This window comes from Linepithema humile, chromosome 1 (assembly GCF_040581485.1).
Source record: "Linepithema humile isolate Giens D197 chromosome 1, Lhum_UNIL_v1.0, whole genome shotgun sequence".
Taxonomy (NCBI): Eukaryota; Metazoa; Arthropoda; class Insecta; order Hymenoptera; family Formicidae; genus Linepithema; species Linepithema humile.
In genome coordinates, this window is record NC_090128.1 from 45475227 (window position 1) to 45500840 (window position 25614).

Below are 25614 nucleotides of genomic sequence, written 5' to 3' on the forward strand. Positions count from 1 at the left end.
GTTTTACGAAGGAAATGGAATAATCGCTGTTACCTCACTGTACACTTAATGCCGTGTTTACATCTAATGATGCACTTAAATTTGCAATTTTCTCTGTGCTACATTTCAAACTTTGACTTGACAAAAAATAAGGAAATTTTATAGAATAATTAAAAAAGGTACGCTTAATGAATAGACTTACATACACATACATACGTAAATACATATAATTTTACATCGCAAATTGAGGAAAAATATCGGAGTAATACATTTGCATCTCCAGAAATTTAATTCTGCTCTTCAGAAAAGGTAAAAAAATGGTTCCTTCGATTCGAGATATTGTTAAATATTCGCCAAATTTAGCACACATTTTTTTACAATTTACTTTGAATAAAAAAAAACCGACACATTTTTTATATTATATTTAAAAAAAATTCAAGTCAAAAATTTTTTTATCAAACATAAATAAGTAAACCACAATTGATTTTTTATCGCACGTGTAAGTGTATCTTTAAGGTATCGAGGTCGTAGCAGAAATCCGAAATAACTCGAACCAACCGCGTTCGTGGAAGCGACAATAGCGTGAGTCGAGGTAACATGTCACAGAAGCATCGGAAATGGATTCAATCTCTCTAATGATATAGATATTACGCGTGAGTTACATTGTTCGTATTCTCCGTCTTTATCTCTCTCTCTCTCTCTCTCTCTCTCTCTCTCCCTCTTCCTCTCCCGCTTGCTGACACCGTTACGGATAGGAGTCGATATTACGGCAGATTAGCAAAATCATCTTCCCGTTGAATCACAATCGACGCACGGCGGGCCCGATGACTCGGCTCCATTGACACTGACACACTGACATCGTTTCGCACGGCGGCAGTAAGACGCCGATGCGCGACCTTCGAAAGCCGAGAGCATTTCGTAGCATTACCGTCGTTGCTAATCTCCTTGAATGTACTTATTAAACGATTTAAGCTACTCGTTGCCACGCTGTCAACGTTTTGACATTTCGCGCAAAATTAAAGACGACCTCGAGAGACGTTCCGCAAACACCGCGTATACCGGGAATACATCTCGCCGCTCATCTGAACATTATACAGATTTTCGCGAGAAAGCCAACGCTATTGTATTCGCGCAACCCGGAGATCGACCGTTCCGTTCGCAGAAGTAAACTAAAAACGTTCTCGCAATTTGCAAATGTGTCCGCGACGCTTTCCACGTAAAGCCGCTTGCACGGAATTCTATCGATAAAAATTTGTATCATTTTGAAGTAATATTTCTCATCTAAAAAAAATTATTGACACAATACACATTTAGCATTTTAAAAATCGAAAATAAACATTTATTTAATGTGATCTATAAAGATTTTAATTAAATTAAAAAATAAAATAATTTTCGAGGAATAATAAAAAATTCGTTAATAAATTCAAATACTTTCTTCTTTGCTAAAAAATTTTCACAGACTTACTCGAAAATCTAGAGATCATTATCGTGGCATGACTAGAAAACTTCGTCTAATTTCCAACTGCTGAAGTTTCAGAGTTCACAAACGACAGGGGTTCTTTCAACAAAAGGGTTCTTTGGGATTTCGATTTCTTTTTTCTACCGCGTTGGCATTGAACGGTCTAGCGACAATACGAAAAGAAGTTCCGAAGCACGTTTAACTTTGTCGACGTATCACTTCGGCAAAATTAAAGTCCGTTCGTATTTATGGCTTATTCACTGTCGACACGGTTATGCAATATGCCCGACGACGAACCGTGACGCGTTCACGAATACGCGCAAAAATGCTTATTGCTCGCGAAAAGCAGGATACATTTGTCAAATCGAAGAGAAAGAGCAGGTGAAAAGGGTATCTTTGGACCAAAAACACATACAAAGAGATGCAAATATCAAAATCTTTTCACAATCACGTCGACGCGAACTTTTGGCACAGTACTAAGTAGTCGGATTTAGTTGGCATTAGCGAAACGAGGTATTACTTAAAGATGGATTGTAACTCCGATTGCAAATTAGTCGGTATTAGTCGAATAAAGCATTACTCGAAAACGAACTTTAATAACCAACTTTACTGATTACTTTGGCGGGAGCAAAATCTTAATTGTTTCCCGAAAAGACAGTCCGAAAAACTGAATTTTGCAGCTACATTCGTAATTTAAAGCCATAAATCACAATGCTTGTTCTATTAAGGTATTTAAAGTCATTTTCTATTTAAATACGGTAACGTTATTTGATAAAGAGGATTAATTCCGGAGCACTGAGTTAATAGCGCTTAATAATACTAATAACATTAACAACAATAATAATAATAATAAATCAATGATCAACTGTGTATATCAGACTCAAACTCAAACTCATCGCACGTACTTAATTCATTCCCGCATTCATTATCACGCCCAGCGGGTGCACATTATCGGACGTTATCAACGCTCTTATTCCGTCGGATATAATGCGTGATGCGTCAATTCGCATTTCATGTCGTTTTCAAATCAAATCCATCGGATGGCGCGGCGAATGGAGTTGACGCAAAAGTGTATTTACGTAAGTTGTTGTAAAAACAAGCTCGGTTCTCATATTAGCTTCACGATGAAGTCGTAATTTTATTATGAAACGGAGGCCCAGTGGTAACACTTTGTGTGCGAAGAGACCGCTTCAAGAATGCTCCGGCACTGAAAACGTCATCATCTTATGGCAATAACGGCATTCTTCGGTACCTTTACGACGACAGAATTCTTTCCCGTCCTAAACTCTTTTAACGATCATCATAAACGCTAGGACTTTCTTCACGTGGATTCTACGAGACAAGAAAATTTTCTTCGAGCCGGAATAGCACATGCGTTCGTAATATCAATGAAATGTATTGCCTCCTGTCACACTTCCTTTTCCGCAGGGCGTACTAAAGTGCTGGTTTATCTCTCTGCCTTTCCTTTCCCGAAAACCGGACCCGTAAATCATCGGTGCATCTCAAATGATAGATATATTAGCGACCTTGAAAGGCATTTCAATCAAGACATCGCTTCTAGCCTTCAAATATTGGTTATCTTCAAAGTTTGTCAATTTTATTCATTTCTATTAATTTGTTGCATTTTTTTTTTATTAAAGTATAAATTGTAAGCTCCTTTTAGTGAAATATTGCAAACATTATTAAAAAAATATCCTTGCGTGATCCCGCTTGTTAATTTTTATACAAATTGTTATTTGCTTTGTACAGCTTTTTTACAATTTAATTAATTTTTATTTTAGCTTTAATTAATTTGACCTTTAAACAAACAGCGTAAACACAAAAACAGTTGCTTTTAATTTTTCTAACGTAATTAACTAATTAAAAGAAATGTCTGCATTCTATACTATTAGTTTCAATTCTGAATAAAATGCACTAATAATTGCGATATTGTATGTTTTTGACATGAATTAATGCGTATCGTATGTCATTTTAAAAAGGCATCACGATTCCGCGACGTTAGCGTTGAATCTCGCCCCCTTCTTCTCTCTATCGTCCTTCTCCTCCTCTTTCCGCTTATATAACGCGAAATAAGCGCGACGACACGCGACAGCGAACAAGGAGAAACAAACAAGGAACGCGTTTATCATCATTTCAATTTCTTTCGATCGAGTAAAAAATGGAGCACATTTCAACTTCGTGTTTGTTTCAATTATTAAGCCGTGAATATTCGGGAGAAAAAATAAAACAGTAACAATCTAAAAACCGAAACTTTTTCGTCAAAAATTGAATTACTCTTGTGTCTTTTTTCCCAAGTTATTAATAATGAAAGGCGATAATGCTTTCGCGATAAAATGCTACGTACTGAAAAAAATGACGTAGGTGATGACGTCAGTGCTCCGTTTAGTCGGACATAATTAATTAGCGATTATCGGCGCGTCTAAAGGGATAACCACGTTCAGAAAAAAAAAGAGTAAACATCTGCACTACGTATACATTACTGTCATGCATTATTATTGAAAAGAAATAGAATGCGGCTAATGAGATTGTGCCGTTTATATGAGATTACGTGATAAAGCAGCGAGGAAGTCCGAGAAAGCATCAGCAAAACCAAGAAAATGTGAAACAGGATGACGAATTAAGATGGAGTTTCAAGACGATAGTTCGAAAAATTCCGCGAATTAAATTGATCCTTCGCTTCATTGGACAACCCCACGCGTAAAATGATGGAGAAATTGAATATCAAAAATAAGAAGAATATAAGAGCGCAATTTAAAATAAAATAATTATGTTTAATAATAATAAGTATCTGATAAAAATCTGTCGATTTTATATTTTAGCTCCGAATTCGCGAAGATTAATGGAATTTTTAATTAAGCTAAATTTGCAAGATAATTAAGTATTTGATAATTAACATAAAAACTATAAGAGAAAATAGGACGTAACAAAATTTTAGCTAAGGAAAAATAGTCTAAATTCATGAATGAAAAGCGATAAGAGCTCGCCGAGATGGAATTCAGAAATGTTTTACATATCTTATTCGTAATATTTAATTCTCTCTCTCTCTTGTCTTTCGCATTTGGGCCTTTGACCTCGTATGACGTCACCGAAGAATACCCACTGCTTTTCCTCCCCTCCCTCGCCTTGATGTCTTGAGAAAAACGCGGCCGAAGCGGGGAAGATTCATCGTCCTTGGACAACGATAAAGTCTCAGAAGAGAAAATCCGGGACACGCGGTCGGTTCGTAAAATAACGAGATTTATTTTATGGACAGAGATGGATCGGCCGTAAAACGTCGCGCGGAACGACCTGTGACGTTTTTCTTGCTTCTTGCAATACGATGGCACAAAGCGGCTCCTAACATTCTCCGCGTTTTCCTTAAAACAGCGCAATTTCGTGGCTCGCGATGCGACATCTGGCTCGTACAGTTTCTCAACCTCTTATTACTGATCCAGTATACTTAACCCTCAATAGACGTGTTCTTAGCAAGTTCTTAGACAAGATTAATCGATTATGTCATGGGCTCCAAACATAATCGATTATTATCTTTCAATGTATATCGAAAAAAATTGAAAGATCACCCGAATATCATTCGAGATGTTATGTATTTATTTGTAAAAATGTTTTTCAAACACCAATGAAAAGAAACCTTCACAAATCAAAAAGACGATAAACAAATGCAAAAACACCATGACATCTGTTGAAGGTTACATGATGATAAGTTATATAAGACAGTTATTTTTCTGACCATTGAGAAATAACCTTTCTCAGGTATATAAACAGAATTTTTAGTTTTACTGCACCCAGCATGAAATCCCACAAAAAGAAATGCAATGGTCACTTTTGTCAACTGTGGCAAATGCAAATTTTAAATAGATTCGAATTTTACGGTATATTTCTCAATATTTCAGGCAGTTCTGCTTGTCAATTTACTCTTTCTTAGAAAACAAAGTAAAAATATCCTGTCTGTCTCTTGAAAGAAAAAGTTGAGAGATCTATTTGTGAGACTAGATAAATGCCGAAACAACCGAAAGACGGCATTCGGTTGAAATGAAGATTTATCGGCCGTTTGTATAAACAACCGACTTTAAAATGCGAGCAAGCAGTAACTCGCCGCGGAGTTTCAACCTCTCGAGAACGAAGTGTTATCGCTCGGTGACGATAATGCTGACAAGCAGAAACTGCTTTCTTTGCCGTTCTGCGTGCTTCCCACCGAAACTCCGAACGCACTGACAAAAATGATTCATAAAAAAATGGAATTTCGACAGATGTTAATGCCGCAAGATGAATCACACGATCGGCGCGACGAGCGCATTGTTCCCGACGTGCTATTTCGAGAACTTTGTTTTTGTCGCCCGAATTAAATGGAGAATAAACAATACGATTGTGTTTATACCACAGGATTTTTCAACGATCAAACCGAGCGTTGCCGGCGTTTATATAATATTCCATGCATCAAAAGCGTGATGAAAATAACAAACTATAAATGCGGACAAAGTTTGAATTTATCGTTTAACAAAGCGGAACACATTCTGAAATAGGTTCCGCCCTCCCCGAAAATTTTTGGGACCATTCATCACGAATATAAATTGAGAGCATAATACATTTTGTAATACAGCGCGCACGCTTTGCGGTAGATAGATAAAGGAACGCGTTTGATATCGTTACATCGTTCAGCATATCGTTCTAAAAATAATGCAGTGTAAACAAACCTTAAGACGTATACACATTTGCAAAGTGGCCGATGATCGCGAAAACACTTTCGCAATACCGAAGCAAGACGCGGCGGGAGCCAGAGAGTAAAGATTGCGACAATAATCATGAGCATCGTCGCAGACTTCTCTCACGCGACTATCTCGGACGGTTTTCCAATATTGTATATTTCTTTCCTATATTTACGCGAGATAAGACACCAGAAAAATGAAAATTTTCTGACAACGTGCAAAATATATTTCGCTGCGCGTCGCTGTAGGCATTCACGTGTGGCTATCGACCGATTGCAGTTTCGTCGGACGCTAAAATTGAAAGCGCGAATCGCGATAGTCGACCCTGACTTTTCGAGCCGGATCGATCATCTCGAGACGATGTTCAACACGCGCGGATACCTTCAACGTAACGCTCACTGTCATCAGATAATATTTAGCGCCTCCACAGATATAATAGCGGATTATTTCAATCCATGTGTGCTATGGGAGATAATTAATACGCGCAGATGGAAAATTTAACGCGTTACTTGACACAACGTTTCCACTTTGTAGCATCGGTCATAAAATGGTTAGTGTTTAATTAGAGCAATATTCATAAATAAGGGATCTAGGTGGACGTATCAACAAGCTAATGCGCCATTCTTCAGTGATCATGCATCATCTTGTCGTTACTGAGAAATCGATCGTTGCAGCTATTAATTACTACAAATTTCCCAAATGGATTATCGCTAAAGACGCAATTCGCGATAGAGTTTACGACAGATTTCCGGCAAATCCAGAGATAATTACACGAGAAATTTTATAACTGAAAAATTATTGTAAAATTTTCCACCGCGTAAAACAATATTTCCGAGCAATAAAAATTCAAAATAGTCTTTGCTTGCTGCCTATTCACCCATAAACAATTAAACATCGTGACGTCATTGTGAAATTATCACGTAAATCGAAATTTTTTAACGACGTATTTTCGCAATCTTCCACACAATCGCAAACGATTATACGTCACAGCTATTAACAAATTATTGGCAACCTGCCTGTGACTTAAATCAGCTTGTCCGAATAACAAGAATTAAGCTGATGCGATGTTTTGCGGAGCGACGCAGCGCGCGATGTACCGCGATAGAATTACGCGCAATGTTGGCTGATTACGCGTCATTTCGCAATAAAACCACAGCGAGCTAACGTCGCACACGAGAGGGGAACTCACCGTGCGTTCAGGAGAAGCGAGCGACAACGACGCCTGCTGTCGTCGGGCTGACCGAAAGCGATCTCGGCGGCGGATTATCACTACGATCACCGAAGCAATCACACGAGGCACTCGTCAACAACGGCAACGACGAAGGCACTCTCATTCTCTCGCCGAGTTCCCGTACGATCGCGCCGTGACGGAAGGCAACACGCGGGGAGCGGCTAATCCAAGAAGCGCGCGCTCCGGCTCGTCGCACACGGAAAATCGGTGAGCTCTTTCTCTTTCTCTTGGAAAAAAAAACTCGCAAACAAAAGAGGTATCACTGATTTTGTGAACACTACTACTAACGTTGCACTTGTCGAAATATATAAACGATGACGCGAGTAGGGAAGCGCAGGCAATCCGAGAGAATGCGGAGAGTAGCGGAGCAGCCGATGCACCAGCACTGTTTCACGCGAAGCAACGCGATTATCTCTCCGCGTAGCGCGCACACAGCCAAACACACACACACACACACCCGCGCGGACTCAACGTCACACGTCGGTCCGCCGCGGGAGAAATCGACGACGAGTATCGAGAGACAAGACGCGACGCGAGGCGACGTGACAAGAGACGGAGACCGGGACGTAGCGCGAACGAGCGTTGCGCGCCAGACGATGGTCGACGAGAAACTGGCACCTTCCGGTCGAGACGAAGAGAGGGCGCGGGACGGGAGCGAGATGGAGCGTATGTGTGCGCGTGCAACAATGTGTGGGTGCCGTGTGTATCGGTACGCGTGAGAGGAGAGCGCGTGTCGGCCGCTCCAAGAGAGCGCGCGCGGAGGAGAGAGAGGAAGAGCGAACGAGGAAGAGTAAAGAGTGGGAGAGGAAAGGAAACGAGAGAGAGAGAGAGAGAGGATGAGGGAGGAGGAAAATCCGCGACACTAGCGACCACCGTCACAGGGACGGCCAACTACTCTTCGCTCTTTCGAGATTGAATGAGAAAGAGAGAGAAGGAGAGAAAGAAAGGATGAACGAGAGCTCGTGCATACTACGAGAGCACGAGAGGAGAGGAGAAAAAGGCGCGCGAGCGAGCCGAACGCGTGTACGGGCACGTGTCGGTATGCGTCTGGCGTTTCTTGTGTGCGTGCGTGCAACGGAGAGCGTGCAACGGAGAGCGCGCAGCGGGGAGGAGGAAGACAGAAAGAGCGGCAGGAAGATTGAAATGAGAGAAACAGTGGCAGAGAAGGAGTGAGTTACAGAACGGAGTGGAAGAAAGAAGGAAAACGGGGAGGAGGGCGCGGAGGAGTGGGAGATTATCAAAATGGCCGCGCGCGCAACCTACTCCACGTCCTCCTACTCCTCCGCACCTCCACCACCTCCGCCGTCGCGCGATTCCTACGCCGCTATGTTCCTCCACCTCGTCCGAGCGCGCCGCGCCGTGCGGAAACCGCCAGGCGCAATGCCGTCCGATATAATGGTAGTGGACTATCGTGACAGTCTCGTGAGCCGCTGGTGGTAGTGACTCGTGCTGGATGCGGCGTAACGTATATAAGCCAGGAAACGGGGTGAGAACGGGTAGGGAAACAGAGGCTGTCGTCGTCCGCGCCAAGTCGGAGTAAAAGAAAACCTTCGTCGTATATTCGACGAAATAATACTCGCAGACTGTGTTTTGCCAAAAGTTACGATTAAAAAAAACATCAAAATAAGCTCGAGTAATAATTAAAAATGACAGGAAATAGAAATTTTGAAGAAACAAATGTAATTAATATATATTAATAAATTAACAAATGCAATTGTATCGCAATAAAGAAATAGAGATTAATTAATTGTTAATAGATGATATTGAGCGCAACAGCGAAACTGAAATTAATTAAAATAATTAATAAACGATAGATGTCTGCTTAAAGGAAATAAATTCCTATCAAATTTTCGATAGACAAGAATCGATGTTAATCAATTGGTTTCATCAATAGCGCCGCAACAAAAAAAGCTTCATTAGTAATGGTCTACATCATTCTACATGCACGGTAAAGCCGTGTACGCTGGCGTGTAAATAATTAAAAGCGGATAGCTCACTGTTTTAGCTGTAACGATTAATCGTCGTTTATGAGTAATAAGCGCGGCGGCAATTTGTTTTGGGATATTGCGCGAGCGACAAGACACCTGCATTATGCACGCGCGTTTCGCGTGCGCGATCCGTAATTACGATAATTAACATGTCGAGCGTAATGTAACGCGAACAGAGAAATAATTCAACGGTGTCGCGAAAAATCGGCCGGCACCAATTAATCCATCCCGCTCTCAGGAGAAACCCTAATTACGCATAGCAGATTTTATCCCAGCATCGTGTAAAGCCAGGCGTAGATGTGAGCGCACATACCGCATATACATATTTATGCGGCCGTAAACGGAAAAACTTTCCAACGGGATCCCTTGGTGTCCCGCGAGGGAAAGGATGGGCACGTTTTGTCCGCAAATGACTTCGATCTAACGCCGCCGATTCCAAGCGGCAATTAGACTCTCTTTCTCTCAACTCGCGGCACATAATATTGTGTTAAGCTCGCTTTGAAATTCGAGACGTAACCATCGCCTGCTAGACCTATGACTAATACTCGAACAAAGCGCTTCACGAAACAAAGCTGCTACAAAGCAGTGTGTCGGTTTTGGCGAAAACCGTCCTGCGTGAAGGGATCGATACACACGCAGTCTGGCGCGCAGCGAGTGAAAAACTCATCGTCATTGTCGGCGAGGATCAAATGGAATTTCTAAAATTATCTCGTACCACCCAGAAATAGTATACTTCGGTTGGACGTCGATTTTTCACCGAAGACTCGATATAAGAAGACTACGTTGAGCATAAAAACTTGAGAATATTTGTTTCGAAACAACAGATAAAATATTTCTCATATTTTCGCTCTGCAATACTGTTTTAGCCCTTCTGTGCAATAAATTGATGTGCCAAATCGGCGTTTTACAATCCGCAATCGCCTTTCGCAGACATATCCTTTTTAGTAAGTCACTTTAAGAACGCGGCACTTATAGCATGTCTGGTTTTGATCGATCCAGATATAATTCGATTCAACTTCTATAAGCTGTTATTCTATTCAGCACGTATTTGAATTCGTATTAATATTCCGAAATTCTAAATATAAAATGAGATCAAAAATAAAGTTAGAAGTCGATTTAAAATGGCAATACTGTTAACCTACTTTATAATAAGTCTTCTAATGTTCGCTAACAAATTCATCTAGTCGATCCGTCTTAAATAACATTTTATCCACTTCCTTAATAATACTCTCACAGTGATTCTTATCCAGTAATAAAAATATTCCTACAGTATTTTTTATGTTTGACCGTGCTTCGTACAACAACCATGGCGTCTCAATCTTTTCCTTTAAAGTGCTAGCTTGATTTTGAAGAATAAACAAAAAATTATCAAACACTTTCGGGATGCAACAGTCGCAAAGCAGTACTGCTGATGGCTGAAGGCAATTCGAGTGAAAATCATTCGGTCGGAGTAACTCGTTGTTGGTGATACTAGTACCGGCGAGTTTGAAGCCAAACGCCATCAAGCTACCGTCTGTCAATCACTTTGCTAAATTGGCGTGCCGAGGAAATCCCGACGGTTCCACCATTCGGTTCGATCTCTCGTGCTGACAATCGCAACGCCCCGCCGGAGTCCGCCGTCCGGCTTGATGTTTCTGACCTGCACCACGGCTCTCACCGTTGTCCGTCGACGAAAGGTCGAAAACGGGAGACGGAAGTCGAGGGGGAGGAAGGAGCGACTGTTTGCCTTTGTTAAATACTTCGCATCACGGCTTATTATCATTCGCTATCATTAACATATGATTTTACGCTAAAAAGACTGATGTAAAATTTAAATGAGGTAATATTTATTTCAACTATCAATATACTCGGCAGAAATGACGTCGCATCAATATTTGCTATAAATTCTAATATTCATGTATTCAGAATTTATTTAAAGTATTGTTAACCACTTTTTTTATATCGACCCGCCAGTAATAATTTAAACTTTCTGTTTGAAAATATTTCTTCTTTCGAACTAACTGAAACATGACTTTTTCTTTCTTAAACAAAGCGAAAACCAGGACAAAGAAGGAAGAAAGAAAAAAAATCCAAGAAAATCTGTTTGTCTTTCCTCTCAGCGGCTTCCGTTTACTTTTCCTTGACCGCCATCCGCCGCTCCATTATTATTATCTCGAGTAATCGATTATGTCCCTGGACCGTCGCCGTGTCATCTTAACCTTCGCTTCGGAGTTCTATCTTTATAGATATACTACACACTTTATAATCAAGTAATTACTATAAAATATACTACGGTTTCACATTGCGTTGTGTTAAATTAAGAGTCAACGCGCGTTCATGAATAATAAGCGCGCAATACGTAACGACGTTGATTCTTTTCGACGTGAAATATACATAAAATATATGTAGACCAGTGTTTCTCAAACTTCTTTTATTATGAAAAATCGCAACGATTGAGAAATCCAATTATTTCGCGATATTTATGCTTGTTATATATTGAATACCTTGAATAAGTATTGTATATTAAAACAACAAATCAAATTATACATTGTTAACCATTTGATTTATAAAATTGTAAGTATATTGAAAACAAAGTTAAGATATTCTTTGAATCCAATAATAATTTTTATAAATTTCATTATATTGCGTTAAAATAAATTTCACTATTTAATTTGTTTGTGATTTAAGGCTGATTATTTTCGAGGCTCCAGTTGCATGGCATTTACGGCGTTTTTTTTCACGTTTCTACATTAGCAACAGTAATTTGAAGGCATTGAAAGAAAGATTCAAGATAATCAAGGTGAAAAAAAAGGAAAACTGTAGGAGAGGATTCTCTTTCAAGATGCCTCTTTATTTATCACTCTCGTTATCTATTAGAGGGAGGGGAGAGGAGAGGAGGGACGATAGCGCTTTGAATTATCGCTCGTGTGTCTCAGTAAGAAAAAAATCAAGCAAAGTCCTCTCTCTTTCTACGCAGATAAAACAAAACAACGTCGCGAAATAACGGTCTTTATCAGGTTGTACACTTCCGATGACAAATGACGAATAAGTGTACAACGGCAAAATTGGCCACGTTATTTTCTATAACACAAAAATAATGTGCGCTTTAATTGATTCTTGAAATTAATGACATCCTGTATGAAACTACTCTTGCCGCTATGAGAGTAATTTGCACTCGCAAATTAAAATAGTAAATTATAATATATCTGCTCCTTTTATAGATAAGAGTGATATGTCATATTGGTCAAAAGATATATAGTTTCGCAATACTGCATATATCTTTATACTTTCCTTTCTAGCAGTAATTAAGTTATATAGTTAAATGTGAAGATTCGATCCAAATATACATATCAGCACCTCAAATATATGTTAACTCACATTTTTTCGATAATTGAGTTATTATTGTCACAAGATTCTATACTCCAATTTTTATCCAACGGCAAACAGTTTTAAGTCCTTAATTACGTCGTTTAAAGATTTTAAAGAAATTAATCTTAACAAAAATCTCTAGATTCTTCTCCTCTCCTGAAAAATTATAAGTCATATATCATGTGACTTAACATATTCTGTCTCTAAAGTGCTGATATATAATATAAAACATGTACATTTTTAAATAAATCAGTGAGATAATAATTATTAATTGATCAATTATCATTGATTAGAAAGCTCTAATTATTAATCGAAATAGCGACACAAAAAGGTGAGTCGTACAAAAATTCGCCGCTGGTGAGCCGCGCGAAAATTCGCGAAACTATTTTACCGGAGGCACCGATGTCGCGGAATTGAATAGCCATTACGGAAAAATGCAAATCCGCATTCGTGCAGGAAAAGAAAGAGAAGGAAAGAAAGAGAGAGAGAGAGAGAGAGAGAGAAAGAGAGAGAAAGAGAAAATCATATCCCCGCGAAATTAATTGGTGGCTACTGATTTATCCGTCGTCTTGTCGCAGTAATCAGGTCGCGAAAGTCCTTAAACATTTTTAAAGGCAATTATTTTGTCAACGTTATGAAGTTGTAAAGAGTTAGGGGTTATTAAATGCTTGCGATAAAAGGCAGCAACACCGCAAGGAAAATTTATACAGAGTGTCCCGTTCGCGCGAATAATGACGCCGCCGCTTTTTTTATTAGGATGCTAGAGCGCGTTTGACGTTTCAAGCTTATGGGCGTCGCAATTAATTCCCAAAATTCGTTCATATCTATCGTCAGCTCTTTCGCAATTCGATACAGTTAATCTCCGGATTTATCGAGTATTTATTTTGAAAGAGTATCCAGCGGAAGAGTATTAAGCTCTTATGTCTGCTGCAGAAGATAAAACTCTGCATCAAAAGATTAAAAATGTTTTTAATTGGATTATTGTGCATAATGATACTATCTGATGTTAGTTTAATTAGCTCTGAAATTATAATGTAAAAACCATGGAGGATTCTCCATCCACAGTTTTACAAGATATCTGTACGAAATGTATTGCTTGTAAAAGCAATTATGGTATATGCGCTGATTGCGAATCAATTTACATATTTATTGATCTCGGATATTCTTCTTGGCAAGTTTCTATTTTTAATAAAAAGAATATGCTTAGTCTGGTTATAATTACTAAAATTATGTTGCAGTTACTAATTGTAATAAATCTCACAAACTTTATGTAGACCGATAGCGGAATATCGTGGTTTCATTGAAAATATATCATTTGTTCCAACAAATATATAAAATAAACATATAAAACAGCTGAAATTTCATGGAAATTCGAATCGCAAAATGCTAAATAATAAGAATAATTTACGTTATATTCCCAATATTTGCGAAAACGCGCGAGTCCGTGAAATAAATTCAACACCACAAATAGAGAAACTGCTAAAACGAGAACGCTTCCTCCTTGCCGCAATTATGGCCCGAGATAAACCTGACCATGGGAAAAATTTTCCACAACGATTAATTTCGTGAGTTTCGAAAATGCGCTAAATATTATCGTCAAACATTGTCCGTTAACTTTTGCAATCGAACTTCTAAAGTTTAATCAGTATCCATGTTAAAAGTTGCCGACGTTCATAAGTTCATTATTTCACGTTAATTTCAGGTATTCTATCTATCATATATTATATGATGAAATAATCTTTTCATAACAACTCATATGTTCTTTTAATTCGCATAATCTCAATTAGAACATGTAAAATTAATATTAATTTTTATTTAAGTTCATTTTTAATCAGAAGTACATTTAATATGAACATCAAAACCGATAATTGAACATTTTTAGTTTCCTATTTTTATATTTTATTTATATTTTTTTTAAACAGAACACTCCTATTCGGACAAATTGAAGCACGTTCTGCATAAAATAAAAACTTATAAAAATTGCACTTAATTACTCTTGTACTGATTACAGTACACTGTAATCATAGTACACACTGTACTGAAATACAGTATGTTATCAGAATATTATTTTAGAACTTTTTATCAGCTAATATATATAATCTATAATCTCTGAATTTTCATCTTATTTCCGGCGAGACACGATAACATACTTTCATGACTAAACAAATAGAGTCGACGAGTATTTTCCCTTATCGAGTTCGTTTTTAAATCTTTGTTTTCTTTGTGAGAAAAAGATCTCGCAAATAACGCGCGCGCAATTTCTTTCTTCCCCCGATGAGTAAGACTCGAAGTAATAATAGAGCCGTCGAAACCTAGATCTTAGTCAGTGGATTATTTTTATCTGCGCCGCCGTGCGCGAGAGCGGGACACGAATCTCATTTCCCACGTCGCATTAAACACGACGATTTCTGCAGCAGTTTACACCTCTCTGTTTTCAGCCTTGAGTTTAACTAGCCAGCTGATTTGACAAAATATGTGGCGAATAATCGAGATTACCCACTGATACAGTTTTGATACGGCTTGATAACAACGACAATAACATTTGCGAGCCTCGATTGCGATCAATTATGTAACGAAATATATCTACAGATAATTTCTATATCAAATTACGCAATTTATAAATCAATTCAGATCATATTATCGAAAGATTATGTACAGAAATAAATATATAAAGTTTTCGTATTTTTTTTTAGAACTTTATATAGATTTAAAATTGACTCTCTTCCTTAGTGCACATTTAATTTTCATTTTGCTTTTCAGTATTATAATAATGATGGCTCGAGCTTATTACAAATTAAATTTGTTTTCGAACAATTTCGAATTCTATATTTAGAACACGACAATCGAGTTTTAAAGAAATTCAATCATTTTTATTTTTATTCTCTTACTTTTTATTTTTCATTTGTTGGATACAAATTGAATTCAATTTCAGACTTAGAAATTTATCGAAGAACGACTATCTCAATTTTATATTCTTTTTTTCAGCGGATATCCTGTATTTATGCGATCGCGTCAAAATTCGAGGATGATTATCGCAAATGTATTACGACGTCCGATTTCGCACCGTAAAGCGAAAGAATTGCGGGTGGAAACTGGATGCGCGGTAATTATAACAAGTTTTCCGATCAATTCGCGCAAGCTGACGTCGCGGTGTTCATTTTTGTTGCCCGGACGCAGTTTGCGCCAGTAAAAGAAGGTACAACGCGTTCTATTGCCCCAGATAAGACCTACCCCTCCTCCCATTGCTCGCGCGCATATACTCCCTTCTCTTCTTACTGATATCGCGACTCTTACTTCATGAGGAAAGGCGGAATGGCCTCTTACGTTAGCGAGAGCTTAGGCGAGGACGCCACCAGCTATGCGTATATAAAATTTCTCGTCGCTGTCGGCGCTAAAGCTCCGCGAAATATCGCCGATACTTCTAGAGACGCTGTATAATAGGTCGATGCGAGACCGCGAGCGAGTTTTATGGGCCGCTGCGGAATTGGATGAGTTCAGATTTTATGCTGGGTTATCGCGATGAATCCTCAAGAAACTTTGTACGGCGAGCTCGACCGATAATCTTGAAAAACCAAACAGAAAACTGTTTTCGAAACGGAAAAAATCACAAATGCGAAATCATTAGTTTTCAGTTAAAACTGTCTTTTGAAACAGATCTAGTAAAATTTTTAGAACGCTAAATACTTATCAAAATATAAGGCTCCGAAAGGCTAATCATTTTTTAATTTTTTTATAATGTGTTGAAAATATTACATATTTTAGAGTAATTAGTCTTCAAATAAGTTGTTCCGCTTAACAGCGGAAATCATTTAAAAGTCATCGCTGCGTAATGTTTGTAATAATAGAAAGTGCGATGAATCATTTCTCGCTAATCAAATTTATTTTAGGTTGCAGAAACACTTCCGTGTGCCAAAAAGGCATAACTTTGCGATTCAAACGAAATTAGTTTCACAAGCTGGACTACGAGGAGCGGTGTGTCGTAACGCGGACGCATCAAAGTCGAAAATGACTTTCTCCTCCATTAACCGGAACGGTTCCCTGAACAGGCATACAATAAAATACGTTTCGGCGCGCGATGACGCTTACGCTGCTCGATAACACGAAAATGATATTCGCTTAAAAGCGGGCAATTTTAGTTGGCACAGCACGATCTAACTTGTCACTCCATTATGAATTATTGTCGTGCACCGTCGGCTAAAAATCGTCACGTTAAGTAATACATATCTCAGATGTGAATTTGATTTTTCAGTCACGTCGCGAAAACTCGGCAAAAATCGCGAGATAAAAAAAAATATTGTTAGACGATATGAGTTATTTAGCGGATTATTTTTGAAAGGCAAAGTTTACTCTGTCTTCACATTTGATCAAACTTATAAATGTTTTTTATCGTAAAAATTCACAGAAAATTGGGAAATAGCTGATATTATTAGATAACATACAAAACAGGAATATCTAATATCGTAGAAAATAGCAATACTTTCACAAAATATATCTTTGAATAAAAATAATGCATTTAATGTATTCCTTAAATAAATGTCAGTCCTTTGAAAATTTTTAGTGAAAAGTTGCATGTTGCGTTACGTCACGATATTTATTACACGATGAGAGAAATTCAAGTGACAAATTTAATATCCTTTATTGAAATACTACTTTGCACCGCGGGAAGAAAATGTGTCGGTGCATTTATATGCACTTTTAGCAGCATGTTGTTTCCTCGTTGCGCGAGAAGTCGATAATAATTTGCAAATATATAGCCGGCAAATTTGTTCGCGGCGACGCGGCGAGCTCGAGCGAGTTGGAAGGCGTGATACCACGTGGCCTCTTATTTTACAAATTACGACGAGGGTTACAACACCGCACCGTCGCTGAATATACACGAGGCGCAGCCCTATCTCGTTTATGCTCGAGGGACAGACCGAGCCTTTTCACGCCGACGCCTGGTTTAGCTCGTTTCGCGGAAAGAGTTAATTTCAATCTACAAAACTTGATGAGACGCAAGAATAATTATATCTGCTCATTTCTGCAGTTAATTGCCAATCATTATGTGCAATCATTGTTCTGACTTGTCTTCAAAATTAAAGCAAAATGTAATAAAGTGAAAATATATTAATTTATATAATTCAAAAAATATTTTTTTCTCTATATAAATATCAACTTGAAATATGCATAATCTTTCACACTTTAAACAGATTAAAATTAAAAATTAAAATTTTTAAATGTCACAAAGATAAAAGAAATTCAAAATGAGCTCATAAATACACAATCTCCGTCGGGAAGACCAAAAAACACATTTGAAACGGTTTGAAAACAAATTCATCGATTATTCGTACAGCTTAACCACACATATTTTCTCGGCATTCTGGCTGTGTCGATGCGTGATAAGAGATTATAGTAAGTATAAAGAAAGCAAATTGTGTACTCGAGGCATTATCGTTATAATGCGCACCACCACACAGCACATCGTAAAGAGAAGCACGCGCGACCGTGCGACACATATGTGTACATACATGCATATATGTATGTACACTGCGTCTCGCTCTGCCCGTAGCTTCGAGAATTACCACGTGTTCTCACACGTAACACGCAACTTCTTTTTCACACCGGCGCGGAAAAAGATTCACCGCCCCGCGAACACACATACATACCAGCTTTTCCACCCCCGACCACCCCACCAACAACAACACGGGCTACTTATAGGTTATCGCATTATCGGCGCAACGTACGTTACCTTAACGACAATATATATATTTATAATAACGCTGGTTACTTTATCGGTCTCGGTATTGGCCGCCGACCGACGGCCAGGCTCAACGCTCGCTCGCTGCCCCAGCACGAGCTCGCGGAGAAACGAGAGCTCGGGGCCTGTTTTACGGTTAAGTGCACTCATTACACTCACACGTGCTACGCGCTGCTCCGCCCCGCATGATACACGATGCACCACGTGCTCCCTCGCGAACGCGGAGCGAGCGATCGTCTTCAAGGCGGTTAATTAAAATCATCGTGCCTCCTCAGTTGCGGTTTTTATCGTGCCGTCGATTGCGGCACCGTCGCCATTGCCGTTTTGCATCGAGCGACGGAAGCTACGCAAGCTACCTAACGTAACACCAGCTGCACTATCACGTATCGCGATAATACATATCCCCGATGTGTGTGTGTGTTCGGTATCTTTAATTATTAAATAATATCCTACGTCGCAAGAAAATCCTTCGGCGGTAAATTATTGGAATTATATATATTTCGAGGAAATTGAAAAGTGTAGAATCAAATTTTATTACTGTCGTTATGATAAATTATGTTATCATGATTGCAGCGGAGTGTAAAATGGGATATAAATTTACAATATCGAGATTAAATCTTGATTTTTTAGGACAGATGGAAAAAAAAGAGTAGAAAAGTTCGTTATACAATAATTTGTATAATTTGAAATATGACACACAAATCACGTGCATAAAAATTAAAATCCGATATATTATCTGATTGCGTTGACTAAGAGCTTTTTTCAACGTCGGTTAACGTTAACCGTTCAATTGTTAATAAAACTGCTAACATAAAGGATAAAATATCTTCATTAAAGGTAACAAAAATTTTGTATCTTTTTCTTTTTTGATAACCATATTTCATTCTTGTTCAGAAAAAATGATCAACTTTTAAATCTATTTTTCAAACCTGCTCTTTAAAAAGAGTAAATTGTGGTTAAGTTCAACCTTGAGAACCTAAGTGTGAGTCTTTAGAACCTCGTGAATTTTGAGAACAATAAAAGATGCTAGGAAAAGAATGCGGCAAATACTTGTGTTATCATTGTTCATTGTTTCACGACAAAAAACGACTCAAGATATCGTTGCCACCGTTTTGAAAAACGTCGATTTGAGAAAAACGCGTTTATTGCTCGCAAAGTCTTGCTCTCCATCTCATACCTATTTAGAGGCCGACGGAATCGTTTTCCATCTCTTGATGACTAAAAATGTTTAGTATCTATTTTTAAAATATTAGAGATTTAACAAAAATTTTACAGATTGTTCTTACACATGTTCGGAGACTTATGACAAAATCCGCATCGATTCACTGAAGCAATCAAAAGTTATAAGGATTTTAATTTGCAACGAATTTACCTGTTACTTTAAAACGTGTAACCGTGTTGATTTAAGTGGCTAAAATGAATAAAAGAAAATGTTTTTGGTGGAAAAAGTTTCTTTTCATACACTTTTTTGGTCACTATTTTTCCTTTTCATCGATAAGAACCTACTTTTGGCATTGTAAACGAACACAATGAACCTTTATCCGCACGTCAAGCATAATTCAGAAAATTCGAAAATTCTCAGAAAAAAACAACAGAAATTCGAAAGTACATTTCTGCACTCTACTTATGAATAAACGACAAGATTCTGTGCAAATAAACGACAAGTTCTGTGCAATCTTTATTACTCAAACTATATGAGAAGAGCATATATTCGTCAAAATCAAATTTTAGCAACTTTTTGCTACTGTAAGAATCTCTTATGATAAAGTAGATAACGGCGGATCAATTAGTTTCTATTTTGTGTATGAAGGCGCTAGCCTATGTCGTATATGCGCAAAGCGCTCCGGCGTCGCCGGGAGGGAACGGATTTTCAGAATGTTCGAGAAAGAACGAGAACGTTCTTTCGAAAAAGAATATATAAGAGGGCCCGAACAGGCAACAAGGCTTTTTGGCTCTGATCAGTAGAGAGATAAAGTCGGTCAATTTATAAAAGTGAATGTTTCCAACGACGAGAGGGACTTCGTTAAAGAGACATCATTTTCCGATTGCAAAGAGGGACTTTTGCAGAATTTTAATTAACAAGCAAAGAGGGACTTTTGCGAGTTAAAATTATTTGCCAAGAGGGACTTTGGCTAATTTTCAAGTTTGGTTACGTGTCGCCGGAAAGCACGGTTAAGATAAGTGCATTATTCAGACATTCATTTATCGCTTTATCACATTCTTTATTTAATCAATTATTCGTTAATTATATTTTGTTAATAAATTACTGTTACGTTAAAATGTTCTATCTCTATCCTGACATAAACGGACCTTACACTACGATTGTACGTACAAAACATCCTTAAACACAGTATTACATTTAAATTTAAATATTAAACACAGTATTAAACAGCTGATTGAAAACATTATGTATCACGTCGCACGTAATAAGAAGCTACCTTCACAGATGTGTCCGATCTAATACTATAATTAATTAATATAATTAATATAATAATATAATTAACTCACGCATTGCTCTTTTCAAGCCTCCTACGACGTATTGCGTATTCGCGTAACTTACGAATCACACTAATGAAAGAAGACATGAACTGAAGCACTAGCACTGAAACACAATACGAAACATGCGACTTCTACAAAAGCCATTCACAGACTGAAACCACCAGCACGAGACTAAAGGATCAGATGATTTTTCTAGTAAAAGGCCTAAAAGTAGCGTTCAAATCATCTTTTCTGAATTTTAAATAAGGTGTGGCTTCGAAAGGTCTCCCTTCTTACGACCATATGAGTCGGTACGCGCTTGCGCGATAGAAAAAGCAGTATTTTAGAGCGGTAAAACGCAATCTTCTATAAAACTCTTGTACATAAAGCTGTCGTATATATAATTAATTATATTATATACTATATTTTATCATATTTTACATGTACTATACTATATATGCTATATATATTATTAGATATACTATATATATTATAAAAAAATTTTAAAAATATTTAAAAAATAAAAATATTTATTAAAAAACGCATTAGTTTGACCTCGAGTGGAGGCGCTTCGGAGAAGGTCAACTTTGATTTTTTAAATATAACTATCCCGATTTTTTTATATAAATCGATTCCTCGCAATATTCGGCGCAAAAAGTTGTAAGGATAGGAAAGCCAAAAATTGAATAGTTTACAAGATATTTTATACTTTAATTTGACATAATTTTACATAAACTATGAAATATCTTGTTAAATATTTATTTTTCAATTATTTTACCTCAACATTTTTATAACACAAAATAACATTTTACGCCAAATATTGCGAGGAATCGATTTATATAAAAAAATTAGGATAATTCCATTTAAAAAAATAATGATGACCTTCAAATCTTCGAAGCACCTCCACTCGAGGTCAAACTAATATCTCTCGCAGGATGCATTACACATATAGATATATTAATTTTACAATAATAAATTGCTTTCTTTGCCAAGAATGTGCCGCAGTACTGCTGTCAAATATTATACGTATGTAAAAATTTTGACAATTCTACTAAAATCCTATCAAAACTTTTGTATGTATTTAATATTTTTCAATATTTTTTAATTTTTTTACTGAGTTATTATTATTTTGTTAGTAACAGTTAATTGACATCCTTAATTCTGCAATAATACAATGTCCGTTAACAAATCATTTATAAATCAATATGATACTAATGTCATTATACCAAAAATGTCAAACACTACACACATAAGAAACTCAATTTTAATAGACAATTAACATTTAAATATTGTAAGAAACTCACGAGATAATATTATAATAAACTCACAAGATAAATAGGTCTTGGTCAATATTGATAATAGCGAGTAATGCTTATTGTATAAGAGAGCACTAATCCTCGTAAAAATTGCTGGCGAGAGCTGATTGGTCGGATGGTGAGAGGAGAGCCCTTTGGAGGGAAAAGAGAAACAACAAAAGAGCTGGACAACGGTTTCCCGCGGCAGTGCCTTGCGAAAGAAACCTTGAGAGAGAAAGGAATACATTTGTAAAGGAAAAGAAAGGGGCGAAAACGAGGAGAGAAAGAATTCCAGGAAAAGTGAGAAGGATTAGCTAAACGATTAAAGAGACGTAGACACGGAAAATTGGGAAAGAGAAACCATAAAAAAATAATCGCAAGGAAAGGAGCCGGTTACTGCCCGACTGTGAGCTAAGTGTGATCTTCTATTATATTACGTATTCCTTGAAAATACGAACTATTCGCGAGATCAGCTCTCGTCAGACTTTTGAGTGAAAAGAAATAAAGAAAAAGATTTGAACAGTTAATTATAATATTCAAGGGCATTATTTGATTCTACAATCACAGCCAGCTCTTCTATCCTTAATTTCTTTCAAGAATCTAATTCTAACGATCTCTCTGACGTGATTTTTATAACATTAAAGATACGCAAAGCTTACAATATACTTATACTGTCACATAAAACGTTCATTTTGCGTATATTAAATACATCAGTGTCACGATATTCAAGAGACAATTTAAAAAAAAAACTGTTTGTTTTTCTAAACTGTTATCGCCTCAATCGATAGGCACAACGCGCGAAGATCAGACGGCTCAAGTTGGAAAATACGATAAATACGTCAAGCTAAATGCATTCACCAAAAGCGCAACACACACAAAAAACGAAACGCCTTAACGGAAAGCGTAATACGAACGGATAGCGAAGCGCACTCACTAAAAAGGCGCGACCCTTGCGAAAAAAAAATGCACTGATCGGTGACGCAATAAACGAAAAAATGGGTGCCTTTGTCAAAGGCGAAACACTTGCAGGTAGCAAAACGCACTCACCCAAGACGTGACTCTCACAGAGGATTGCCGCCCTGACCGAAATCACGACACTAGTGGAAAGAGGAATGTACTGACCAACGACGCGGCACTGATATAAATAACAAAATATTACTTACTCTGCTCAAGGTGCCGAAATGCGAAACTGCAAAAACGGAAGCAACTCTCGAGATATCCCGCAAAACTTGCAAAAATCGGGAATTCCATTCGGCTCGAAGGACCCCCAAACATATCGCAATTAGCGAATTGCTTGAAAGCGCAATCCCGAAATCAGTAATATCTTAAATAATTAAAATTGTATTATATTATCAATGCAATCAGATAATATTACATATTGGGTTTCAAATGTTATGCACGCAATTTATACGTCATATGTAAATTATATTAAAATTTTTAAAGCTTCGGAGAGCATTACAATAAAAAAAATTAATTAATTTTTTAAAAGTATTTAAGATGCTCTCTAGTTCACAGATATGACCTAACATGAGAAACATTAAGGAGAATCTCTTTTCGATAACAAGCCAATTTAAGGATTAGCAGGGCGGAAAAATGTGCTTAAAGTACCGAAAGTGTTCAAGGATGAACTATCAGAATCTAATTAAGAAACGATTAACCTAAATCCTGCGATTGTCGAAATGTTCGCGTGACTTCCTTCAACATCTCACGCAACATCATAATAATTAATGGCATAGCTGTAAATAAATTGTCGCCGATGCTGAATGTATTGCAAGAACAGTTTTTTTTTCCTGTGCATTTCTATTCAAGATCGAACAGAGGGGACTTGCGGACTAGAATGAGCTTCCAAGGCCAAACTGTTGCGCGTCCTGTAGAAACGGGACATTTCCCTCGTCTGTTCCCCTACCAATTTTCTTTTCTATTTCTTCTCGGCCATGTAGTAAATGCCATTACGAGACCATATCACTCGAGGCGAGCATAATAATATGAAATAGTTATGGACATGAAACGAGATATCGTTTGCACGATTCGCCGATCATCGACGGAAGAAAATAGGGGAAAAACGCGAGAACTCGCACGCGAAAAGAGAGTGGATGTAATAATATTATCAGCGAATATCAAACAAAGAGACGGATGTTTCCCTTTCTTTGTACATTCGGTCACAGAAATGCTTTAACACATGAATTTGTACGAGTGTCAAGGCACATTTGAGTCGGCGTGTGAAATTCACACTCGTGTGTACATGAATCATTAATCTATTATACAATGAACGTTAAAATTTCTTATAAAAAAAATTGATAAGTTTAATAGCCTTTATTTGTTGAACTTAAATTAACTTAAGTTTTAATTGAGCCTGAAATTATTTGAGAAAACCTTCAAAATAACTGTAACAATAAGAAGCACGTAAAGTTTCCAAAAGAAATACGAAAGATACCATACATATAAATATGTATTGTATAAAAATAGATTTATAACCCAATAAAAAGAATGTCACACGAAAATAGGAACAATAAGCTTTTTTAGTAGCTTGACAGTTTAGTTGCGGTTATTTGTCATCCGTTCCGTGACAAATATAAAAAGTATAAGAAAAAGGGAAATATAAAAGAGAAAGTGTTTTCTTTATATGTAATGCTAAAATGTGTATGTTTTATATGTAATAATAAAAGTCAGTCAATTAGTCCACATTAATATATCAAAATAAAAAAGATCATAGCACTAACAATGCAATAATAAATGAATAATAAATAAATATGAATAAATATAACAATAGATACGATTTGTGCAATTGTCAGGATTGATAAACACTTCTTTCGTTAATTTGTATTCGATGTTGCTCAAATCGGATGGTGGATATAAATTCTTAAATTCCGGGCATTTGTGGCCTCTCGCGAGTAATCGGATTTCAGTTACGAGCAAATAGAGTCTGGAAAACATGCTTTGCAGAAATTCGAGTCACGGGTCTAACGAGTTTATTTCAAGGGGAATGCAAATTTCGAGGCTTACTTCGCTTGTAGCATACCGTCGCATTAAGGGAAGGATCTTCTTTAGAAAATCAAAGCGCTGGCTCGTCTACTTATAACTTTGCAGCCTACCGATGATTTTAAAAGCGATATTCACGCCAGCACAGACAGTGCAAAATTTAATTAGTTCTTTGCAAAGTTATCACAAATACAATAATTATACAATATGCGTAATAAATAATTACATTTATGTATTCGCCGTTTAATTGATTAACCCTGCCATTCGATGTCAAAAAATTGAGCGAAAAAAGATTCTTTTTACTTTAACAGAAATCTTGTTTTAAATGTTTATAATTTAAAAAAAGACTAAAAACTATTAATTTTTGATTGATATATAAACAGATGAAATTTTTCTAGTCTCGTAAATTCATAGTAA

At 37.2% G+C, this 25614-nt stretch overlaps 1 protein-coding gene and 1 long non-coding RNA gene across 11 annotated transcripts in view; one reads left to right on the forward strand and one right to left on the reverse strand.

The window, feature by feature from the left end:
- The window catches only part of lilli (lilliputian), a 199455-nt gene that overhangs the window by 117568 nt on the left and 56273 nt on the right, over positions 1 to 25614 (reverse strand). For 2 of the 10 annotated variants that reach the window (XM_067352926.1, XM_067352909.1), the window contains exon 1: positions 7331 to 9591. The exons of 7 other annotated variants lie outside the window; for them this stretch is intronic. Coding sequence is in view for 1 of the 3 variants with exons in the window: in XM_067352914.1 (XP_067209015.1) it covers positions 20954 to 21030 (77 nt within the window). In the remaining 2 variants the exon portion in view is untranslated. Of the gene's footprint in view, positions 1 to 7330; positions 9592 to 20953; positions 21306 to 25614 lie in introns of those variants that run through there. One more of the 10 variants, XM_067352914.1, reaches the window with a different exon arrangement.
- LOC136999348 (uncharacterized) lies at positions 7449 to 16727 on the forward strand. Its single transcript, XR_010889709.1, has 3 exons — positions 7449 to 7579; positions 15694 to 15811; positions 16596 to 16727. It is a non-coding gene; the product is annotated as an uncharacterized lncRNA (long non-coding RNA).